Source organism: Anolis sagrei, chromosome X (assembly GCF_037176765.1).
Source record: "Anolis sagrei isolate rAnoSag1 chromosome X, rAnoSag1.mat, whole genome shotgun sequence".
Lineage (NCBI taxonomy): Eukaryota > Metazoa > Chordata > Lepidosauria > Squamata > Dactyloidae > Anolis > Anolis sagrei.
This window is the reverse complement of record NC_090034.1, coordinates 30,795,939-30,815,242: the sequence shown is the minus strand read 5'-3', so window position 1 is coordinate 30,815,242 and position 19,304 is coordinate 30,795,939. Positions and strand designations below refer to the sequence as shown.

At 46.4% G+C, this 19,304-nt stretch overlaps 1 protein-coding gene across 10 annotated transcripts in view; it reads right to left on the bottom strand.

Moving 5' to 3' along the window:
- Nucleotides 1–17,130, bottom strand: part of ATXN2 (ataxin 2) — a 47,137-nt gene extending 30,007 nt beyond the window's left edge. For 8 of the 10 annotated variants that reach the window (XM_060786044.2, XM_060786047.2, XM_060786046.2 and 5 more), the window contains exon 1: nt 16,814–17,128. In XM_060786044.2, coding sequence (XP_060642027.2) covers nt 16,814–17,052 — 239 coding nt within the window. In that variant the 5' untranslated portion in view covers nt 17,053–17,128. Of the gene's footprint in view, nt 1–10,305; nt 10,547–16,813 lie in introns of those variants that run through there. The other 2 variants (XM_060786050.2, XM_060786052.2) reach the window with 2 other exon arrangements.
- Nucleotides 17,131–19,304: the final 2,174 nt, after the last annotated feature.

Genomic DNA, 19,304 nt, shown 5'->3' with positions numbered 1-19,304 from the left:
CTTCTGACAGGTTTTCCTTCCTTTCCAAAATTGGTTGCTTTAACCAATATCCCAATCAACCTTTAGTGCCACTGATCTATAACAGAAAGCACCCTCTCCTTTATCCCTTCCCAATTTTCTCCCGCCTTCCCCCTTTCCTTTTTTTTAACCCAGCATTGGCTTGATCCTGTTGAGTGGAGGCTGCCTCCTGCCTGGCTTAACTCCCAGTTGCCAAACCTTGAGATTGGGGTGAGAAGGGGGGGGGGGGGATAGAGGTTGCTTACCTGTAACCATATTTCTTCGAGTGTCCATCTGTGAAATTCGCACCTATGGGTTTTCCCTCGCGCATGCGCAGAAATCCGGAACATTCTAAAGTTTAATGAATTTTTAAATGATTATTTTGAGAAGTACAAGCTCCGCCCATCTCCCCGCCCCCCCCCCCCCAACATATACGCACTATATGCGTTCAACAGCACTAAACAGCGGCTAGGATAGAGGCATAACAGAGGGGAGGACGGGCGGGTTGTGCGAATTTCACAGATGGACACTCAAAGAAATACGGTTACAGCTAAGCAATCTCTATTTCCCTGTCGTGTCCTCTGTGAAATGCGCACCTATGGGTGAATAGCAAGCTACTGACCCGGAGGTGGGTCATGCCACGCAGGAAAAAAGAACTGCTCTGCCGAAGGCGGCATCCTTCTTTGCTTGTATATCCAACTTGTAGTGAGAGGCAAATGTGGAAGGTGTAGACCACGTAGCTGCTCTGCAGATATGTTCCAGAGGAACTCCTCTTAGGAATGCTTGGGATGTGGACACGGAACGTGTCGAGTGTGCCATAAGGTGAGAAGGCGATTCTTTACCTGCCAACTGGTAGGCTAGTCGGATCATTGAGACAATCCAAGAGGCCAATCCTTGTGAGGACACAGGATGGCCTAGCATGTCTTTCCTGTATTTCAAAAACAGCTTAGGAGACATGTTCATATAGGTAGATGTTCTATGTAAGTAAAAAGAAAGTGCCCTTTTAACATCAAGGGAGTGTAAAACTACCTCCAACGGGGAGGATGGGTTGGGAAAAAAGGCTGGTAGAATGTCTTGTGACATATCAAAGTGGGAAACTACTTTAGGGAGAAAAGTGACATCGGTACGAAGAACGACCTTGTCACTGTGGAATCTAATATAAGGGGGGTCCGAGCAAAGGGCTGTGAGCTTGCGGGACCTTCTAGCATAGGTGATGGCCACAAGGAATGCTGTCTTCCATGACAAGTGGGATATATCGTTAGAGGCCATAGGTTCAAAGGGCGCCTTCGATAACTGGGATAACACTAGTTCTAGGATCCATTGAGGGGAAGGGAGGGAGGTGGGAGGGTGGATGTTTTTATAGCCCTTGAGAAACAATTGAATTAAATGGTCTTGAAAGAGGGACGGCAAGCCAAACTTTCTCCGAAAGGATGAAATTGCTGCTAAGTAGCATTTGACTGAGGAAAGGCAAAAACACTTATTAGAGAGATGTACTAGGAAGTCCAGTACTACAGGGATAGGTGCAGTGATAGTATTGTGTCCAACTGATTGTGTAAATGATTTGAAAGAAGACCACTTATAGTTATATGACTTTTCAGTGGTTGGCTTATGCGCAGCCAGGAGTATGCGTGATACTTCCTCAGATAGGTTTACCGTGGTCTGATCCTCCACGCCGTCAGGCGTAGGGATTGGAGGTCTGGGTGTAGGACCAGGCCATTCTCTACTGTGAGAAGGTCCAGGGTCGGGTTGAGATGGAGGAATTCTCTGTTGGAGATTTGGAGAAGGGGGGCAAATCAGTGTTGTCGTGGCCACCAGGGTGTGATTAGAATGCAATCTGTGTTGTCTTGGATTATCTTGACTATGACTGGGGATAGGAGAGGGAGAGGCGGGAAGAGGTAGAGGAGGCCCGGCGTCCATTGGAATAGGAAGGCATCTCCGAGATGCCTTCTGGGGATGCGTGAGAGTGGAGCCTCGCACAGTAAAGAGAGCAGTGATTGTTTACTGGGGATGCAAAGAGATCTATCCTGGTTCGCCCCACTTGAGTGTGAGGGCTCTGAACTGTTTGGGGTGTAGGTGCCACTCGTGGCTGTTTTTCGATGCTTAGGGAATCTGCTAGGGTGTTGTCCTGTCCCAGTAGGTGAATGGCTGTGAGAAGAATATTCCTCTGAATGCACCATTCCCAGATGCATGTCGAGATGGACAGAAGTGTCCGTGAATGTGTTCCCTCCTGTTTGTTGATATAGTATTTGACTGAAGTGTTGTCCGTTACAATTTGAACCATGTGGTTGGAAATGATGCGGGTGAAGGCTCAGAGAGCCTTTTCTACTGCCATCATCTCGAGTGCGTTGATGTGGAAGTGTCGGTCCTGGGGGGACCAGTGACCGCTGACCCTGAATCCCTTGAGGTGCGCACCCCAACCTGAGTTGGAGGCGTCAGTTGTGAGGGACATGGAGGGACAGGGTTGGTTGAAAGGCATCCCTGATTGAACATTGTACTGCTTTATCCACCATGAGAGGGATTAGAGGACGGTGTGTGGTGGTTGGAGGATTCGTGACTGGGGGTCGAATGACCTAATGAACCAATTTTGCAGGGGCCTCATCTTTAGGTGGGCAAAAGGGGTCACATTGTGGTAGAGGACATGTGGCCAAGGATAGATTGGATAGCCCAAGCTGATGTTTGTGGGGATCGTTGGAGGTCTAGGATAGACTGATGAAGCTTGAGGAAGCGGTCTTCTGGGAGGAAGGCCCTCTGGAGCGTGGAGTCTATTACGGCTCCTATGAACTGGATGCGTTGTGTCGGGGTCAGATGGGATTTTTCCTGGTTTACGACCAGACCCAAGTCCTGTAAGAGAGATAAAGTGTAATGAATATCGCTGCACAGTTGAGTTTTGGAAGAAGAGCATAGTAACCAGTCATCCAGGTACGGAAAGACCGTAATGCCTTGCTGGCGGAGGTGTGTGGCTATGACTGACATGCATTTCGTGAATATTCTGGGCACCGTGGATAGGCCAAACAGGAGAGAATTGAAGGAGAAGTGATTGTTTAGAACCGCAAAGGTTAGGAACCAGCAGTGTGACTGTCTGATTGAAATGTGGAAGTAGGCGTCCCGTAGGTCCACCGTTGCTAACCACGATCCCTCCGGGATGAAGGGAAGTATGTTAGGGAGAGTTATCATGCAAAATTTACACGGTGTACTGAAAGTGTTGAGTCTATGTAGAACGAGGATGGGGCGTAGCCCACTATCCCTTTTGTCTACTAGGAAGTAGCGAGAAAAGAAACAATTGTTGGCATCATGTGAAGGGATAGCAGAAATGGTACCCTTTTGAAGTAGAGAGTTTACCTCTTCCCAGATGGCCTGGGAAGGTTGGGTGAGGATGATGTTACCAACAGGTGGATAGTTGTCAAACTCTATAGCATATCCTCTTTCAATTATATCCAGGACCCAAGCGTCCGTGGTTATGGATTGCCATGTTGGAAGGAATGTGTGTAGTCTGTCTAGGTATGTAAGTGGTTGTGTGTGTGTGGGGGGGGGGGGGGGTAGGTAGGTGATAGGTAGAGGTGTGCTAAAAACGACATTTGTTGTTGTTGGAGGGCCTGATACCAAGGTACTGACCTCTAGAAGGAAGGGGAGGTCGTCTTGCTGCTGCAGAGGAAGCGTAGAGCCTCTGTCGTCCCCTGTAGAATGAGGTGTTATAGGGTCTATTGTAGAATTGGGGACGGTAGTAGTAGGATCCCCATCGCTGGCGTTGATAGGAGTATGCCTGTTGGTCATACCTGTATACTGTTTGTTTCATTTTATGGGAATGTTCTAGTTGCAAATCTGTTTCAGGATTGAAAAGCCCTGCTTCATCCATGGGGAGGTTCTCGATAAGGGTGCATTGTGATTGAGAAAGGATAGCCGCCCTTAGCCAGGCATGGCGGCGAAGGGCTACTGACCCCGCAATAATTTTACCTGAGGTGTTAGCAATGTTTTTTTAAAGGTCTTTTTTGTAAAGAGGCCAAAAGAAGGGCTTCTTGTTTAAAGGCCATGGCTAGTGGTTGTTCAGTTGGAGGTAATAGGTCTAAATAAGAAGGTATTTTGTTCCATAAGAAAGTCTGATAGACGCTCGTATTAGCAGAGCTGAGAATTTTTTGAATTCTTCTAAGTTTTTAGGTGAGGGGTCAGGGTCCGGTTGGGGGTCTTGGATGGCTGGAGTGTCATCAGTGGATTCAAGGTCAATGGTTTCTGAATCTGGTTGGGGTTGGGGGGTGGGTTCCTGAAGGGATAGATGAGTTTGCATTTCAACCTGGTCTTCTGGAGGGTGAGGGTGTGTGGCCGTAGGAGGCGCACGAGGGGGGGGGGTTGTGGGTATTTGGGATCCGGTGGATAAGGGGCATTGAAACCCCTAAAGTGGTCAGGGGGGTGGGTAATAAAAAGGATATGGTGGAAAGGGAGGGGGAGGGGGTAGAGGTGATAAGGATAATCATGGTATCCATAAGGGTGATGGTGCTCGGGGGAGCGAGATCGCACTCTCTTGGAAGGGGGGAGGGAGGGAGCTGGTGGTTCCGAATCAGGGGATGGAGAGCGGTGGCGGCGACGGGAAGGTTGCGCCGTGGGCGTGGGCTGTATTGGGGAAGGAATTTCTCTCGGTACCGGAGTTTGAGGGAGGTCTGGAGATGGGGGGGGGGAAGGTTTGGGAAGGAGGAAGCGGTGGGGGGAGGGAGATCGAGAGATCGGCAGAAGGCTGGGCTTCTAGTTCCAGCTGAGGAGCTAGGAGTTTGAGCCGAGGAAGGTGGGAGGGATCTTCCATTTGGAGCATGGTAGGCAGAGGCTCCTGGAGATGTAATGCGGAACCGGAAGAGTGGGGCATCGGTTCCAGCATGGGAGGGCTCAAGGGCTGCGCGCCAGTGAGTTGCCGTCCCTTTTTCTGTTTGTTTTTTCCTTCGATTTCCCCGGCCTCATGGCCTGTTTAGAGGGCTTTTGTTTTTTTTCTCGGCGGCTCCATAGTGGAAGCGGTTGCCTGTTCAGACTCACGCCTATCCCCAGCACATGGGGAGGGAGGCTGGGAGGACTCTTGTAGTGGGGAGGACTGGGAGGGGATAGGAAGGGGTTGTGGAGCTAAAGCGCGCTCATAGAGCAGAGCTTTTAAATGGGCGTCCCTGCCCTTACGAGCCCTCGTAGTAAAACTTAAACAAATCTCACATGATTGGAGATTGTGGGATTCTCCCAAACAAAGTAAGCATTTAGAGTGTCTATCAGCCTTGGAGATGGGCGGAGCTTGTACTTCTCAAAATAATCATTTAAAAATTCATTAAACTTTAGAATGTTCTGGATTTCTGCGCATGCACGAGGGAAAACCCATAGGTGCGCATTTCACAGAGGACACGCCGAGGAACTCGGTTTGAATGCCAACTCCGGAGAAGGAATCCAGCTGGTAATGCAGAAAAGGAGGAGGAGCCTGCTGCTCAGCCATTTTGGCTAATGCGCAGCAAGGCAGTGTGGGAAATGTAGTTTAACAACAGGGCCTTTTGCAATCTCTACCATTGGGGGCCTTCCCTTCACAAACTACAACAATTTCTGTGCTTAGGCACGCCCACCTCAACCTTCCTTTGCATTGCCCGGGAGGGAAAGCAAAACTTTACAAAAGTTGTTTAATGCTTGTGAAAATTAAAATAACCTTGGGAGAGTTCTGAACATTACGAAATATTTATGAATAAAAAGGTTAAGTGGTTCAAATCATAATTACACCTCTTACTTTTCCTGCATGGTTCAAAATTGATTCGAAAGACCAAATTCAATAGGTTTTAACGAATTTAAGGTTTTAACGAAGCGAACCTAACCAACTCTAGGTATTAACAGTAAGGCTTTTTTCAGTGTTAACATATAAAACCCACACCAGGGTGAAAGTTTGATGTGCCCTCTGGTGAGAGCAGAGAGCATTTTTGTTACTTTTCCCATTTTCAGGGCAAAATGATTACAATGGTCAGAAAAATATCCTTCAGATTGGAATGATTCTTAGAAATTTCTCCTCAGCTGTGAAGGGGAGCCAAATAAACTCTGACCTAAACATGTGGCTCAAAGAAGTTTGCTTGGCATCCTGTTCAAAAAGCAAGGTTCTCCATAGAGCGCATTGCTACATGCTAAAATGCTAACATTTCCTCCCTGAAAATGAAAAAGGAGAGTAGGAAGGGCTAAAGGCAGCCAAGCACAAGGCAGAGGCCCCCACAAGGCAGGTCAACCTGTGCTGGGCACCACCTTGATGCCATTTGAGTTAGCTAAAAACATTAGATCCATTCATCCATTGACATGGCAGCAGAACACCTGGACACTTGTACATCCACCTGCTGTCTCGCAAACATTTCTAGCCCTTCCTTAATTGCAATTATTTCCATACACAACTATCTCAGGGCGAGATATGAAAATCATATTCACAACACATAACTGTTGGCTATCACTCAGGACACTGTTTTTGTCACACATTGCTTTTTGCACAATTCTTTGGAAAGGCTCTTATTACAGTCATTGCCTTAATGAAAACGGGCGTATGATACAAATCAGCAACTCGAGACTCCTTTGCAGAACAGCTTTCTGCAAATTAAGTGTGTGGGCCTAATTCAGCTCACATTTCACATTTTGTGATAACCAATGGAATGAAGTTTGGTAATTAACACATTGCCACCTATTTTAATTCACACATTGCCTATCTCCCCTTTGGGAACAGCCACCGCTATTTTGGGGCAGAGAAGTCCACCGTATTCCTTGCTCCTCGGGGGCTCCGTCGCCTCAAACTAACCTCAATTAAAAGCAGTTCCCGCCTCAAAACTTCATGTCAAAAAGATCAGGACTGAAGGAAGCTCAAAGATTCAATGTGACAGGTTGGAAGCTGCAACACAGAGAGCCAGTTATTACATTCATGGCTATATGTCCAAGGCAAATGTTTGAATGCTTAGGCTTGCCTCTTTGAAACCAAAATTAAAAGATGCACAGCTACATTATGTGAAATACTCAGAATGACAGGCAAGCTACGAGGTCCATCCTTCCAAGGACAAAATGAATCCCTTTCTTGGTTCAAAACATATATAAAACAGAACACAGGTGGCACTTTACTCTCTCCTATAAAAAGATCCAGAGCCCAGTAGTGATTTGAACAGCTGGACCACGGCTGGAGATCAACCATGGAAACCCATTGTGTAATATTGGATAAGCCACACTCTCTTGGCCTCAGCAAAGGCAATACAACTCTGAACAAATATTGCCAAGAAAAACCCATGATACGTTCACCTCAGGGTCTCTATACGTTAGAAATGACCTAAAAGCACATCATAGACTTCCTGTTGGAGAGGCATTCATACATGGCTATACTGCCACAAAAGAAGACTTTGAGGAACAGGTATCAAATTTAACAGACTGGATCACATCCCAACGTATAAACAACACTACATTGTTATTAATATTCATTTGAAAAATTGCATCATAAATGTCATATCCATCCTAATGTCGGCAACATGAATGGTCATAGCTGAAAGAGGAAAAGATGCTCAGGAAGTGGACCTTGTGGAGGGGGTTGTGGATCCAGACATTGAATGAAAAATGAACAGCCCAGCATTTGGTCCTCAGGGGGAAATGAGAACACAGAATGTGTTTCCTGGGATGTGATAGTTGTCCCTGACTGCTGTAAGCCATCCCTCTGATGTCCCAGGACAACCAGGGGCCCAGCACAAAGACAAGAAAGATCTCTTCTAGGATCTCCAGTATGTAATGTTTTGGAAACTGATGGTTCAGCGTTATTCACTGGCAAGAGAGAAGAAAAGCTGTATTTAACCTGTGCTGGGAAACTGGTGATATCTTCAGGGATTTTTTAAGAGTACAATATTTGTCATGTGATTGTAGTGTTGTTTTTGTTGGAAGTACATTCATAGTTTTTTGAAGCAATGTATTTTTCACTGCCAGATATGTAAACATCTATCTCAGTTTGGAAGGCAGGGGATCCTTCCCACCCAGCTATAGATTCTATGGAGCCACAGGACACTCCGGCCTTGTGAGGTGGGAGTTTGAGCACAAACCTTTTAGGAGTAACTATTATGTGTTTTGAAAGGCCTATAATACCCACCTGCAACACCCCTTCCAATCCATACTATTGGCCCCTTTCTCATCATTTCCAAATGCCAATAGTTCAATGCACTGACAAGTGAACTTGAACATGAACACAAATCAAGAGTTGCAACTGACAAGCATCAACTAATTCCTTTGCCCATTTTAACATGATTGCTGTTCAGATATCCTGGATGATATACTGGCACCTTTTGTGAGCTACTTCTGCTATCCGCACAGGATGGGAAGGATCTCTTCCTTGCCTTGGTGGGCAGGTCTCCTGATGTTCCTCCTGCAGCATGTGTGTAATTTAGTTCCATTTAGTCAAGCACCTCCAACTGCGTCCTGTGCAACAACATTGTGGGCTCTGAAGAGCCCTCCATTAGCCCCATCTTGTGTTTAAGCAAGTAAAGCACAGAACAGTGAAGCAAACCACCCAGCACCAGTTCAAAGCACCAAGGAAAACCTATCCCCGCTTGGAATGTCAATTTTGGCCACAGGGCTGCAGCTGCTGAGCTTACACACAGTATTTTCTGAAACAACAGTCACTACAAATTAATACCCCTGGCCTAAATACTCTTAAGGGCTCCAGATCCCCTAAGCTAAGGGGGTCAGCCCTGGTTAGGACTTGGATGGGAGACCACCAATGACTTCCAGGTGCTGGAGGCTATTTCAGATGAACAGGCCACACTACTTCGGGGGATCCCTTGCCTAAGAAAATCCTAGAAAATTCATGAGGTCGCCACAGGTTCACAGGATTGTGAGGGCACACATGCACATGCAAATGAATCCAGAGCATTGCAATAACATTAGCTAAAGACGTGCCGCTATGTGCTGCATTTCCTGCCTGCTTCAGCAATCTGATGTCAGCATAAGCCAAGACTATCAAGCACCAATGGGAGGACTAGATCTTGCCGTCATCACAACAGCACTACTCATGGCTCTCTATAGGAGCAAATGGTAACTTGTGCAACAGAAATCAAGTGCAAATCTACAAGGAGGGGAAAAGCTTTCTTCCAGCCCCAAAGATTCTATTATTCTCAGTCCCCCTGCTCTTACCTGCCCAGTCCCCCTTCCTTCTCAGTTCGATCTCTCGGGTGCACAGAATGGGGAGACAAAATGCCTTTGTGACCGGCCTCCAAAAGGCCAGGGAAGGTGGAAATCCCAATTCCCCTTCAACTGCTCTGGACGTGTTCCTGCCCCAGAGTGACAATTCCTACACAGCAGCCCCCTCAGGAGTGACTGGCTCCTGCCACAGCCATGGAACCCAGAACAGCATGTAAGTTTAGAAGGAGGGCTCTGGTTCACAGCGAGCCGCTGGAGCAGAGGGCCCTTTAAAAATTCCATGGATGGATTCCCTGAGAAGCAGCACGGCTCCAAACCCTTTCTGCCCTGATGCATAAGCTTGCATTACTTCCAACCAGTTGGGCTTCCCAGACAAAGTGGTATGTTTGGGCCTGCTCTATAATTACCTTTGTACTCTTCCACAGTGTTGACAGCCATGTCTTATACGGCAGAAGATTCCTTCTCCTCCCCATCTGCCAAGGTGCCCACAAATTGCGGGATATGACAGAGGAAGGCCAATCCACAAAAGAAAAAAATTCCTCTGAAAACAGAGGAACATCTAGAACATGCTTTGAAATGTTCCTAGGATAAAATACCCTGAAAATCAAGACATATCAAATACAGCATATGACATGAAACACAAGCAACCACTGGCTACAGGAAACACTGATCTTACAGCATTATACTAGTCATGATTATGTGAAAGGATGCCTTAGTGAGGCATTCCCTGGCCTCGGCCACCATTCTCTGCAGGAACCCTAGAGCTGCCCCTCTATTGGACTTCCATTCTTCTTCAATAAAGCCAACAGGCATTGTAAAGCATTTTAATTTAGGTTCAGATTGAAAGACAGGTCTTTGTTTGTCCAAAACCTGCCACATGCGGCAAATAAAACAGAACAGCTTTTAGATAAATTGATACCTGTCTCCATGAAAAAGGACAAGAATACCAGTATTGATCCGAACTAACATATATCACACCTGGACCTTGAGTTCACACCTCTCTAGCAAAAAGGCTCTCTGCACCATTTACACAGAACGGTTTTTAAAAGCCTCTAATGGGACATGAAAGGAACCAGGGCTGTAGCGCCACTTGGGTCCTCAGAAAAGAAAGAACACTAACAACAGTGCAACACTCGCCGATCAAAAAAAGCCCTCTCTTGGGTCCCTACCTACCTTCAGGTAATGAAGGGCTTCCAAGACAGACTTCTGAAAACAAAGTCCCTCTCTCTCCAGATAGGATTTCATTATACTTAAGATCAGAAGAGCCACCTTCCACAGGTGATCCAGTTGGTCACCTGAATGCCCACTCCAGAGGCCCACATTCCGAGCATCAAAAGGGACTATGGCTTATTTGGTGCCCATTTCAGATCCGATTGAGTTCTCCCAAGCTGTACTCTCGCATTTCTTGATGTTTGACCTCCGTATTGACTACTTTCTGCCCCCCTGCAGCCCAGTGTATTTGTCTTTCAAATGCAGATAACAGTTTACACATCTCATGGAGTGGACTCTAACCCACCAGAGCCTATGTCATAACTCATTCCTGAAACTCTAAAGGGACCCGAAGACTCTTGTTTTTGCTGCAACAGATTAACCCAATTTTCCTGCAAATTTAGCAGTTAGCATCATCTTTGGGTTTCGTAACTGTTAGCTGCCTCTAGATAAATTAACACAAATGCAATAATGAAAGAAAAAGAATTGTTCAGAGGGGGCTGAATGAGGAACAAAGTTTGACTATTGTGATGATCCAGACTCCTTGGATCATTCTTACCTGGAGCAAAGATAACCATGCATTCTAGCAACAAAACTAGCCCCACTCTTATTGTGATGCTATTCTTCCCTTTCTATGGTCTATATAGTGTTTAAAGGAGAATGAGCAGCAGTGTCTCCAGACTATCCATAGGCATTGGTCAGTCCTCATGTACACACTGAGTGGCGAAGAGATTTCCAAATATATTTCTCTCCTTGCAAAAGAGCAGTGCAGACGGAGCAGTGCAGACGTTCTAATCCACATGCCAGTTGATGTAGTACTTAAGTTAAAATGTTAAAATATATATTTTCTATATCAGAAGAACTTATGCCAGAAGATAAAATATGCAAATCTATGTTGAACTGGAATGTAAGATGCTGACTTATCCAGCTGCATTAACACTCCTAGTTCAGTCTTGTCTAGCAGAGCTAGGAATGGGGTGGCTGGCCTCATCTGGTTAAACCGTCACGCCCATCAGCCTCTGTCCACTCGGGACCAGGAGGGTTCTCCTAGGTCCCAATGAGGGATTGTCCCTAGCCCTGTCTGGAGAGGGCTTAGGTGAGAAGCCAAACCTTGCAAAACATGGGTTTCCCACTATTGGGCCAGTCTTCCCCAAATGTACCAAGGCCTGATCTAAAGTCTATTTCCCCTTTCCAACTGCACAATGGAATCTCATGTCAAGGCCTTTGGATGAATTTAGGTGTGACCGCAGTAGGTGGCCTGAATTCTTCCCTTTTTCTTATCTTCCTTTTGTGAGCTGAACTCCTGGGTGCTGGTAGATGAGGAGCAGGAAGCTGAGTTTTCCGCCAAGAGGACAGGAGAGCGCCTTCCTCCAGGGCAGGAAGGAGGGACCATTTTGGATGGCTCCTCGCCTTTGTTCACTCCACTGGAGGGAATCCATGGCTGGTTGTGGTGTCGGTGGCGACCAGGCCATCATTGATCAAAGGCGAGGCTTGGTCACAGGGAGGCAACCAGGAAACACCTGCAAGTCGCTGAGCAAGACGGAGGAAGGCCTATCCTACACTATACCCAGCAGATAGCCGAATTGGGGGCCAAGAGAAGCAAAAACACTCTGCTGGGGCCAACATACAAATACAGCAGGCAGCTGAAGGAGGGAGGGATTGCTCTGTTTGCCTCACAGCAAGCTATCAATTGTACAAAGCTGCTGGAGGAGCTTTTTGGATAGCAGTCTCCTGATCAGGATATGTAAGAATGGTAAAACTAACACAGGAAAGTTCCCTGCTGTAGGAAGGACGTCTGCCGTCCACAACAGGCAAAGTTGTTGTATTCTCAAGCAATATTTGGAGGAAATATTGATCAAGGCAAGCACAGCAGGTATGTCCATTTCGTGCTGTACCAGCAGTAGTACATATTCAATTCTGTTGTCTACAAATGAATGGTTTGTTCATGTGTCACACAAAAAACCATTTCAAAACAGAAAGCAGCAGGATGATCTGCTCAACAGGGTTAGAATGTACAATAAGTGAGTGTCTTTTCTTAAGAGTTGTAAAAGGTATTCCAGAGCTTGTGTGGAGTAGTCACCTATCTCAATGGCTCTTTTTCAGCATTTATACAGCAAAGATGCATTCAGAATGCCTATTGCAATGGTTGAGATGGATCAGCATCCAGAATGCCTCATCCAGAGAACGTAAATTGGTTTGAGAAACCCAATTCATTTTGAAATAGGGGCTCTATGCCTCTGTGTTGACACCTGATTCACAACAGATGTGAATATTTTCACTTTTTTCCACTAAAAGCATTCACCTGTGACTGACCCCCATAATAGGAACAATCTGCTCAGCTTTAGCTATTACGAATAATTTTGTCACATTAAAATTTTAGTAGTAAATGGAGGCAGAAGAGAAACAACACCAAGCAAGTCTTACAATCGCATTCCTTTCCAATCATATTTCCCCCATCAGTTTTCTAAAAGCTAATAATCTAATTCCACAAATTCTGTATACAGTTCACTCAAATGTGGATTCAAATTGGATACACTCCTTGAAACCAAAATACATTATTATCTTGGAGTAAAGCACACTGGGAACCCAGTGGGAAGCATTTCTGAAGCTCTTGCATGCAGGGCTGATGCCACTGGTCTCCATCTTCTGAAGAAGTAGCCATCTAGAGATGAGGCACCCAAAGGATTTGATTTTTCACCTTGGTAAGCAATTTATGGTTTAGCAAGCTGCAGTCAAAACCTCACTCATTTAAATGATAGAGGAAGAGAGAAAACGATCCTGCATTTTAGTCTTCCTCTTTCTCTGAGCTTCATGTGCTCCATTCCCAACTATACTAGACGGAGGTGCTTCATAGAGCAGGATAAAACCTGGGTAAAGGTCGGTTTATGTGGGAAAATGTACTCCTGAGCTATGGACTGGACAAGACAATTGTCCAAGAAGATAATTGCAATTGTTTTGCAACCTGCCAGTAACCGGACCTCCTTCAGTGCCCCTCCAGACCATCAATGTCTTTCTTTCCTGGAAACCAGCAATGGACTGGGCCCAGTGACTGCCAATGGAGGAGCAGGGCTCTGAAGCACTTGTCACACATTGCCACTGCAATACGCAGCCTACGCATGCAATATAGCTCCGGCCTCCCACAGCGTGCCCGACAGGAAGATGCCCCAATTCCAGGAGCAGAGTAGCCAGAAGGGAGGGCTAAAAACAATGGCACCCTACCCATTTCAAGCAAACCTTCTCTTCAAGCCTAAGTCTTCCAGAACGTTTACTCAGGGATCAGCCTGGCAGGGCTCACTTCTAAGTGAGGGTTCTTCAGAGATTGCAGCCATAGAGGACAGGATGGGGGCCTCTCCGTACAAAAAACAAGAAAGGAGAACCCTGCGCCATGAAAAATATCAACCACATGCACATCTAGGCAACCCAAGCTACAGCTATGCAAATGTATCTTTGCTCTTCCATAAATAATATAGGGCATTACTTGGTTCCAAGTGCTGTTGCCTCCTGCAGGCAATACAGTTTCGGGTCCTATATCATGACAACTTATTATGGTCCTCTGCATAGTGTTATTATTAACGCACACACAACTATTTATCTCAAGGGTATTTAAACTGTGTAAAACCTCCAGCCCCCTCAACAAACAAGCCACAGTACAGAATGTATAGTACAGAATGTATATCCCAGTCTGACCAGCGGAGATTCAAACCCTGCATCTTCCAGAGAAGAGATAACCTTCACTCTTCTTCTCCAAGAGAGCACTGTTGGAGGGGGCCTTTGATTTAGACAAGGAGACCAAGTAGGAGTACACTGCCCAGTGCCATGGAAAGGGGGTTGGTTAAGGGACTGAGACAGAGAATGCTATTCTGCATTCAAGACTGCAGGAAGGAAAGACAGGCTTGGACTGGTGCAACCACATTTGCCAAGGTGCCTTCGGCATGGCCTCCATTTGCTCCTTACCTAACCCTGAAGGTCGGAAATCCCCCTCAGTCTCCAGACTGATCCTGCAGATTGCCCTCACCCGCAAGCCTCAGCATTACTCACCAGGGCTGCTGAGACCTATAATACCCCAGCATTGGGAGGGTCATACAATTCTGCTCTGTCCCAATGGTCACCCACAGGACGTCCAGGCAAAGAACCAGCTCAAAAGTTTCCCTCCTCTCTGGCTTACCCCAGACCTGGAATCCCTCTGCAGCAGCCCAGGCCTTGGACAGGAGTGCCCTTACCCATGCCCTATTTCCCCATTCATACAACTTCTTACAGGCAGAGATACCGCACAGAAAGTCCTTGTCTGTTTCCCCCCAGCACCATGACAATATGCCGCTTCCCCATCCCAAATGCCTGCTATGAAGCAGCCCCAAGTGGATTCTGCCCCCCTTGCTTCTCCCTCCTCCCTAAGGCCCTCTTGCAGGAGAGGGATCCTCCTCCCTTCTGCCAAGGCACCACAAGTCTCCCTGCCTGCCTCTGCTGGGTGCCATGCTCTGCCCACTCCCTCCATCCCCCTCCAAGAGGCTGCTTTGCTCCTCCAGGTGAAGACCACTTGCTGCATCCTGGAATCTCCGTATTCTATTGAGGCATGCACAAAGCCTTAAGGAAGCCATGTGCCTCCCCCTCAAAGTATGTCACCCCCATCCTTTTCCTCCCAACACCGTAAAGATCCCAGGTCAAGGTTAACGCTGGATTGGTCAAACATTTTTCGAGGATGACAGCCCATCCTCCTCTAACAAAATATTCTCCCTCCTTTTGGGAAGGGACGCCTCAGCTCACCTTTTCCCCACTCCCCAGGCAGCAACCCCAAAGCCCCCCTCCCCACCTGAGCCCTACCTCTACTTCCTACCTCCCTTGTCAAACCAGAGGGGTTTCTGATGCAATGTTGAGAAGGGAGGAAAGGGGGAAGCCAGGAGGCGGGCGTTCCCCATTCTTTGTACAGTGGTCCGATTCGGGTGGTGGAGGGATGGGGGGCAGACATCAATAAAAGGAAAAGACCTTTATTTTTAATCCTGCACTTCCTCTGGGTCCTCCTTTTGCCCAGCATTCTCTCTTGTTTTTTTCTGATTTTGTGATTGCCTTGGGATCCTGGGCAGAAAGCCCCTTACAAGAAAAGGCTCCTTTCATACAATCCCCAGATCCCTCCTTTTTGCTCCCCCCTCTCGCCAAACAGAATTTTCAGCCACAATGAGAGTTGGTTAATACGTTTCCTATTATTATTATTATTGCTGTTATTATAGCTGCCACTAGAGCACAAGTGACCCTTCTCCTGCCGAGGGAGAAAGAGAGACACAGGTGGAGGGGGCAGTTCAAATATTAACAATAACAATAACAACAATGTCATCATCATAGTAATAAAAAATAGAGAACATAAAATACACTATCATATCTTATCATAAAAAGAATATAAAATAGACTATATAATAGAAATACAAAATAAAAAAATGTAAAATATAATAACAGTATCATATAATAAAATAATATCACATAATATAACAAAACAAAAATATAAAATAGAACAAAAAGAATATAAAAGATAATAATTTAATAAAAATACAAAATAAAAAGGTATTAATATAATACAGACATAAAATAGAAACAAATACAAACTAGAATACAATAACAATATCATATAATATAAAATAATATGACATAGTAATATAACATAAAAATATTAAAAAGAATAAAATATAAAATATAACAATATCATATAAGAAAATATATCATAATTATAGATAATAGTGATATATATATATATATATATAACGCAATATGGATAATATAATATAAATTAAAAAAAATAAAACACAAAATGAAATAAAAATATAAATAAATTATTAAATATTAAATCAGAACAGAATACCATATAACATCAAATAAAAATACAAAGAAGAGACAATAAGACATTAAAGACATTAATGAGAATATAAAGCAAGACTAAAATAACACGATCGAAAATAAAACGGTGGAGGGATCGAAAAAGAACCCAAGCCGTGCTCGTGGGACCTCTTGGGAGTCGGTCCCTTTTGCTGAGAAGGAAGCAGGCGCCCATTTGCTCAGGGCCCTTCTACACAGCCCTACAACCTAGAATATCAAGGCAGAGAATGCCACAATTTCTTGTTTGAACTGGGTTATCTAAGTCCACACGGCCATATATTCCAGTTCAAAGCAGACACGGTGGGATTTGATTCAGCTGTGGGGAAGGGGCCTCCGTGGCGGAAAGAGGAGCGCGAGCGAGAGAGGTCGGCCGGTCACAAGACTGCGGCGGCGGCGCCTCAATAATACACTCAACGCAGGCTACCGAAGAGTTGCCTTCTCCTCCTCCTCCTCCCCCTCCGGATTCCTCTCATGGCGCAGGAAAGGGGCGGAGGGGCTGAGGCGACCCCACCCCAAGGAAGGGCCCGGCTCGGGGCCCAGGCCGCTTGGCTCCAAAGTCTGGGGGAGGGACAACGCGAGGGCGGGGAGGGGAGGTAAGAGGGGAAGGCCTCACCTGCCGAGGGCGGCGCGGCCTGCTCCTCCGCCGAGGCCTGCTCCGCCGGGGGCTTTCCTTCCCCCGCTGCCGCCCGCCGAGCCTTGTGGCGGGGGAGGAGGTGGGGGGGGAGGCGGAGGCGGGCTGGGTGCCGCTTGTTGCTGTTGTTGCTGCTGCTGCTGAGGAGGCGGCGGCGAAGGCGCGGGGGACGCTGCTCCAGTTGCCGAAGCTGGCGTGGTGATACTCTGCTTGAGGGCCATGGCCGGTCTCCCTTGCTCTGCCCGCCTCCTCCTCTTTCTTCTTCTCCTCAGAGGAGGGGGAGGAGCCTCTGGCCTGCTTTTGGGCGGGAAAGAAGAAGAAAGCGAAGAAAGACGCTCCGCCCCCTCCAGCATGGCCCCTCCCTCCTCCGCCGCTTTCGTCGCCTCAGCCGGGCAGGGGCCCCGCTTCCGGGTCACGTGAACTCCCCTCCCTCCCTCGAGGAGAAAGGCAGCGCATGCGTGGAGCCTGCAACTGGCTTTGCGGGTTGGGGGGGTCTCCCATGCACACAAGCGTCTTCCACATAGCTGGATAAAATTCCCCCATTCTCTGCTTTGTACTGGGTTATTTGGCAGTGTGGACTCAGATAACACAGGGCCCTTCCACACAGCCTTGTATCACAGAATATCAAGGCAGATAATCCCACATTATCTGAGTGTGGACTCAGATAACCCAGTTCAAAGCAGATATTGTGGGATTTACTGCCTTGATATTCTGGGATATAGGGCTGTGTGGAAGGGCCCTTAGATAACCCAGAGCACTTCCACACAGCCATATAACCCAGAATATCAAGTCAGATAATCCACAATATCTGTTTTGGACTGGGTTATTTGAATCCACACTGCCATATAATCCAGTTCAATGTCGATTTTATTCAGCTGTGTGGGAGGGGCCTCGAATAACTCAGGCCCCTTCCATAGCTGGATAAAATGTACCTTGAACTGGATGATCTGGCAGTGTGGACTCAGATAACCCAGTCCAAAACAGATATTGTGGATTATCTGCCTTGATATTCTGGGTTATATGAGTGTGTGGAAGGGCCCTGAGTCCACACTACCATATCATCCAGTTCAAGGTGGATTTTGTCAAGCTGTGGAAGGGGCCTAACTGCACCTCCTGACACCAAAAAGTCTCTGCTGCCCAATGTCATGCACAAAGAAAGTGGCCAAAAGTGTCCTCTTTGTCATGCTGCCATTTGAGTTGCTGCCTGCTTCTTTCAAAACAAACGGGTTACAATACCAAAGCTTCCAGCAATGGGAAAAAAAACCTTGGGGCATCTATGCTGTAGAATAGATCACTTTATGTAGCCCCAAAAGATTAGCATTCGATCTGGGTAAATACGGAATATCTATATCTAATCTAGATTTAACCCACTGAGCCCCCGGTGGCTCAGTGGGTTAAAGCACTGAGCTGCTGAGCTTGTTGATCGAAAGGTCGTAGGTTCAATTCCGGGGAGCGGCGTGAGCTTCCGCTGTCAGCCCTAGCTTCTGCCAACCTAGCAGTTCGAAAACATGCAAATGTGAGTAGATCAATAGGTACCGCTCCGGCGGGAAGGTAACGGCGCTCCATGCAGTCATGCTGGCCACATGACCTTGGAGTGTCTACGGACAACGCTGGCTCTTCGGCTTAGAAATGGAGATGAGCACCACACCCCAGAGTCAGACATGACTGGACTTAATGTCAGGGGACTACCTTTACCTTTAATCTAGATCTACTTACGGACCCACCACCAAGACTCTCCCCCACACATACACATTTAGGATTTATTCATATTGTTATTAATTTTATAAGTTTAATAGATTTAACAAATGTCTAATAAATAATCAAGAAAAGTGGTGGTGGTGGTGAGAGCAGTTAAGGAACCTTTAAAACATTGTATGGTATTACATTCAGATTTTCATCTCTATTACCCTAACATTCATTGTTTAAACTACTAAACTGTTTGGAAAGTCTATAAGCTCTTCCACACAGCCCTCTAACACCAAGGCAGAAAATCCCACATTATCTGAATGTAGACTCAGAAAACCCAGTTCAAAGCAGATATTGTGCGATTTTCTGCCATGATATCCTGGGATATAGGCTGTGTGGAAGAGCCCACAGCCCTATAACACAGAATATCAAGGCAGAAAATCCCACAATATCTGCTTTGAACTGGGTTATCTGACTTCACACTGCCATATATTCTAGTTCAAAGCAGACAAGGTGGGATTTGATTCAGCCTTGGTATCTTCCATATACTAGAGCAGCGTTTCTCATCCTGGGGGGGTCACAAGGGGATGTTAGAGGGGTCACCAAAAACTCTAAGAAAACACAGTATTTTCTGTTGGCCATGGGAGTTCTGTGGGGGAAGTTTGGCCCAATTCTATCAGTGCTCTTTGATTTTAGGTGACCTATAAATCCAAGCAACTACAACTCCCAAATTTCAAAGTTTGTTTTCCACAAACTCGACCAGTGTTCACATTTGGACATACTGAGT